The sequence below is a fragment of the Diabrotica undecimpunctata genome, chromosome 7, assembly GCF_040954645.1.
Source record: "Diabrotica undecimpunctata isolate CICGRU chromosome 7, icDiaUnde3, whole genome shotgun sequence".
Taxonomy (NCBI): Eukaryota; Metazoa; Arthropoda; class Insecta; order Coleoptera; family Chrysomelidae; genus Diabrotica; species Diabrotica undecimpunctata.
Window position 1 is genome coordinate 92,235,713 of NC_092809.1, and position 6,000 is coordinate 92,241,712.

At 29.3% G+C, this 6,000-nt stretch overlaps 1 protein-coding gene across 1 annotated transcript in view; it reads right to left on the bottom strand.

Moving 5' to 3' along the window:
* The window catches only part of LOC140445579 (cyclin-dependent kinase 2-like), an 80,242-nt gene extending 79,135 nt beyond the window's left edge, over window positions 1-1,107 (bottom strand). Inside the window, exon 1 of the mRNA XM_072537702.1 lies at window positions 876-1,107. Coding sequence (XP_072393803.1) covers window positions 876-1,000 — 125 coding nt within the window. The 5' untranslated portion in view covers window positions 1,001-1,107. The remainder of the gene's footprint in view (window positions 1-875) is intronic.
* Window positions 1,108-6,000: the final 4,893 nt, after the last annotated feature.

The following is a 6,000-nucleotide window of genomic DNA, read 5'->3' on the forward strand; positions in this document are numbered from 1 at the left end:
TTTATTACATTATAATTAACAAAAACAGTTGATACAATTCAATTTGTATGATTTGCAGGAACTGTTTTGTGTTGTGAGGTTTCACTGTACTTACAAAATTAGATATAATTAACATTGCAAATGTAACATAATTTTAATCCAATAGAAATGCTTCGAACTATATATTACAATAAACTTTTTTCACTTATTGCAATCTATTGACTTAATATTTTCATAAACAATTTTAACAAAAATAATGAACCATATTTGACAAGTTTTTTAGAATGAGTGACTGTTACCTAGTCTATTAGTCATAATATGTAAAATGTCAATTGGCCTGCTAAGTTGTAATCAGAGGCAGCCAACTTTATTATTGATGGAAAAAGTAATTTAAGACTAAATATTATATTATGGAAGATTCTGATTTATCTTAACAGCCTTGGGTCTTAATCTTGTGTCTTTTAAAGAAATGATTCATGAGCTATAGAGTCACAAATAATTGGCAGTTGGACATTGAACAGGTTTATACAATTTTTACTTTTAATTGTGGAACTTTTAAAAGCGAGAAGTACTTCTTGTGTCCAGATAAAAAGTGAACATTTTACTTAACAAAATAACACACAATGAGACAAACTATTGCAAACGTTGTTAAATGTTTTTCTGGATGAAATATATTTATTCTGTAACTGTAAATTCTGTTTTAGTATTTAGCATGAGTATTCTAAGGTTAAAACCGATTTTTTAGCTCCGCCGATTCTAAAAGTTATATCATCACTTATTTTCATACACGTATTATATTCTAAATCAATTATTTTAATAAAAACGTAAAAATAATCCCACAGTGAACCACAAATGCATTTAAAATGGTTATGTCAAAATATTAAAAAGAAACTCACTTTTCCAATTTAATCCTTTTAAGTGCTACATTTTTACCAGTTAACTTATTTTTGGCTTTATAAACCACTCCATATGTACCTTCTCCTGCCTTTGCTAGCTTGATAAATCGATCCAACTTATCCATTTAATATAAATCTTATGGTGGTAGTAGTCGGTAGAACATTCCATTAAAAGCGGGAAAAATACTTGTTTTTCGAGAATCCATTTTTGTTTATTAATTTTTTGCGCATGTGTAGTAAAGCATACGGTCAATACTCATGATGGCCAACATTACAAAATTATTTGAAATATTATATCATGCCTTTCCATTATGGTTAATACTTCGCTTTCCGGTTAATTTAATTAACGAATGTAATTCATATAATATTCTTATACATAATATGTAAAGGCCGTATGACACTATGCATTTTCTTGTATTATTTCTTATATCGTTTCTGATATAGAAAGTTATTTATCTTTTCTTGTATCGTTTCTTGCACGTATATTTGTGCTCTGTATGACACCATGCAAGTTCTTTTACCGAAAATTGTATGTGATTCGGCACATGATTGGTCGAAATTTTGACACATAAAAATAGAACTGCAGTACCTGAAGACCCCAAGCCAGATGCTACTGATTATTGAAGTTATACTTCTATACGCGCGGCCGCGCTCCACGTTGGAAATTTGTATGGGAGTGAATCTGTGAAACCATTACATATGTAAGATAATGAGTAAGAGAGAGACAGAAGATATATTTTCTCTCTCTTCCTCTCTCGAATATAAAAATGTTCCTTTTGTATATATAATTTAATATTATATATATTATATAAAGATATATATACATATAATATTATACATATAATAAAATATTTATTAATATTATTATTTATGTGATATGTTTTGTATTATTTATTAAATGTTCATAATTATATTATTCTTTTGTATTTCAAAATAATAATCTCAATCATGGACGTATAAACATAGATGGACACAGCAATAAGATATCTTAAACACACACTGTTTTGAAGCTTTGATATTCCTTGACAAGAGGGAAAAGGGGAGTAAAACGGGTATCGATAGACTGTGATACTTCCTCAATGAACATAAGCGTGCTTGAATTTTTACTCGCGGGGATAATTATTCAGACGTTAATAATTGGAAGTAGTAATAATGTATAAAAACACGTTTTTATAGAAAAAATAAAATACAATTTTATTTGCTTTAAAATTATTACAATAAAATATAGTTGAGCTCAAGTTAATTTTTTAATTGGTATCAAATATTCCTACGATAAAAAAAACTTAAAATTAAAAAATATACATTTGTCAAATTTAAGTACATACCTATATTTATTGATAATTGTATTAAAACATATTTTTTAAAATTGTGACAAATTTGTTTTAATAAAATATGAATAGATTCCTCGTAGTAAGGGTTTCTGCTACAAAAATATTTATTGATCATTTCAAACTGGTATTTGACATAAAATTATTTGCAAATATACCTACTTATTAAAAAGTAGGCGTGAAAATGTATAAATTATTGGAAAGCTATTTAGCGAACAGAAATATTAAAGTAAAAATGGTAAATAGACATAATAGAAGACGTTGGTACAGAAATAAATTTTTATTGATTGCGAAGTAAAACAGTCTTAGTAAGAACGCTTCTTATGCGCACGGTGTTAGCATCTAAAGTAGTCCTCGTTTCATGATGAATTCCAATTTTAAAATATTTCTCAAGAACCAATTTTAAAAGTTGCATAGAGTGACTATCGATTGCATCTTCATCATACATATGGTCACCAAAATGCTCATAAATTGATTTTGGGACATTTTGTATGGTTTTATTAATCAAAATATTCATAAGGTTTTTAACTCGTCTGGTGTAGATATTTATAGTTTTATTAAAAAATCTGAAATATTTTTCAGCTTCCTTACAAGTTTTAATAACCAAAAATGATGCTTTTGAAAGGTTTTTATACTGTTATCTCTATTGAAGATTGGAGTAAGTTTCATCATTAATCAATATTATTTGGAAACCTACATAGAAAAATAAATGAGTTTTATTCATTTCACTAATTTATTTGAATTCATGAGAAATATTAAATTAAAAAGCTACTAAACAGATCTTTTTAATCAGATAATGTCTACTTACAATTTAAAAATGTCTATACTAATTTCATGAACTAATATCTTGTTCAATACATTAATGAATATGAATAAACCCAATGGTACGCCTATGAAAGACATATTTTAAAATGTAAACAAACAGGCTTCCTCAGTTCCTCATCTTAATAATGTAAACAAAAAGTACTTACAAATTAAATGAGACATTGGGATGTAAATATTTCGTTTTTTTGCAAATGCAATACTGTAGCACCATTATTATAATATGTTTATTTCACTATTTACAAATATCACTTAAAATACAGCCAAAATATCGAAAAACAACTTTTCCTCATCTTGGGTAAAAAGTAAACAAACATGGACATGACATGGAACAGCATTTGAAGTTTGACGTAGAGCCATAAGACAGAGAAATGTAAACACCGTTGCCATTAATAAATAGTTTTCAGTGCTTCTACATATAAAATAATTGGTTGATATCTGTTTTATACGCTATTATTAAATGATATGCACACTATGTGCACACTTGATATTTTAATACAATTAAATATATTAATATAAGTAATAAATTATTATTTTGGTTTGATAGTACCTGTAGAGTATAAAATAAATATAGTAATATTTTCAGCGATACGTGAATAAGATATTTTAATAAAAAAACGTGACAACATTTGAAGGTGCTGAGAATGTAACCTAGTCAAATAATTTTGGCTTCACATTTTTATGTAAATAACTGAGTCCATCTGTGTTTATACGTCCATGATCTCAATAAATCACTGTATGATCCAGAACTGTCAATTTTGAAATACATTTATGTTATGTCCTCGGTAGTGTACTAGTCAGTATCCCCGCCTGTCACGCGGGAGACCGGGGTTCGATTCCCAGTCGGGGAGGACTTTTTTATTAATATTATTACATTATTGTCATTTTTAAATACTTATGGATATTGCATTTTAATTTGTATTATATTATTATATATGGAATTATGTTGCACCGTATTGTAGTGTATTTTTTTTATGTATATTATTGTCATTTTTAAATACTTATGAATATTGCAGTTTAATTTGTATTGTATTATTATATTAATAACAAAATAAACAATGAATTTTACTGCAGAGTATGTGTAAAAAAAGTTTGCATTCAACTCCTTTCATACATATATGAAAATAAAAATATACATTTTCATCAAAATATTGATTCAATCCTTCATTGTTAGTAAGTTGTTATTAATTCTGTTTCTCTTTCTGCTATGTCTTACCTATAGAATTACATATGTAATGATTGTGCAGATTGACTTCCAAATAAATTTGTAACGGCGAATGCGTGTATAGAAGTGTAACTTTCACCGGCAGTCCCACTGGACTGCCACACCCGTTTTTTTTTTTAAATACTGTGGTTCAAAAATGAAAGAAATAAAATGTCCCAATATTAAAACTAAATTGGAAACCACAATTTTTGAAGATATTCAACAGGCTGTAATGGAAGACAGAAATAATAAATAATTTGGTTGTAATAATTTATTTGTTTCTTTTTTTACAAACTATGTGTTTGAATGGCATGCTCTTGAAATTCTACTCTCTTATTTGGAGATATAAAATAATCTTTAAACTCATCAGGAATTTTTAAAGCGGTTATGTATTGTTTTTAGTAATACATCTCCTCCTACTTTCAGTAGTTTCGATGCTATTTGATCCAATCCCTGTGATTTATTGTTTTTTAATTTGGCTACTGCTGTTCTAATCTTGATTATTGTTGGTGGGCACTTTTCTCTGATGTCTGCTTGGTCTAACGAAGTTTTACGTTTTTGCGCACAAATTGGCGCATTTCTTGTACAAGAAACTGCAGCGAACACAAATTCTTGTATCGTTTCTGATATAAGAACTATACGTTTGTATGACACTATCCATTTTTTGGTTATATCAGAAACGATATAAGAAATAATACAAGAAAATGCGTAGTGTCATACGGTCTTAACAGAACACGTATTATTTCAAATATTTAAAGATTGTATAAATGATGAAAAAAGTCAGTAGTAAAATTTGAAGTACTTTGTATACTTAAGAACAACATAATAATATAGAATGTTAAAAGGTAGGTAAAAAAAATAAATCACATATTCTGGAGTCAGTGGCGCACCCACGGGGGGTTTGGGGGGTTAAAACTCCCCCAGAGCCCTATTCCGACACTGTTACTCACAAATTTTAGGAAAATTCTAAGTGCGCTACTAATCTGAAGTCCAGGTAGATTCAGTCTATATAAACAGCTACATTAAAGCTAATGTATCTTAATTCAACTATGTACCCAAAAGAAGTTACATCCCTTTGAAGTTTCAAAATGAAAATCTATTTTTTTTTTCAATATCTCTTAAACTGCTTGACATTTTGTAATGAAAATAGGAAAATAACATGTTTTTTTTTCTGGTTTAAACATGTTCCAAAATAAAGTAACTATATGTATATAAATCCCATACATGATCCCCTAAATCCCTCTCCTATGTATGTTACAGTTACCTCAATCATTATTGTGTTATTAAAATTCTTTGGCTCTAGATGTTTTTAGCGGGATAATACCTCTTTCCGTGCTACTTCAAAAATTCTGCTTAACAAGCAGGACAAAAATTACCCTTTGAATCTTACTTATTTCAACAGTCTTTCAGACTGAGATCTATGCGATATTGGTATGTGCTCAGAAGATAATAGATAGGGCTTTCTCAGGCAGGACCATCTCTATTTGCTCCACTAGCAAGCAGCGCTGAGGGCTTTGGAACCGCCCAAAACTCAAAACTGGTTCTTGAGTACAAGAAAAAACTTGCTGATATTGTGCTGACCAATAGAGTTAACTTGGCATGAGTACCGGGACCAACAGGCGTGGAAGGGAACGAACGGGCTGACGGCCTGGCAAGACAGGGCGTGTCCCTCTTTTATAAGACCCCAGAAGCATAATAGTTCAGATCTCGGCCACAGAATAATAAAAAAATCAGAATGCTCAGTCTGCTTGTTAAGTACGAATCGGCCATG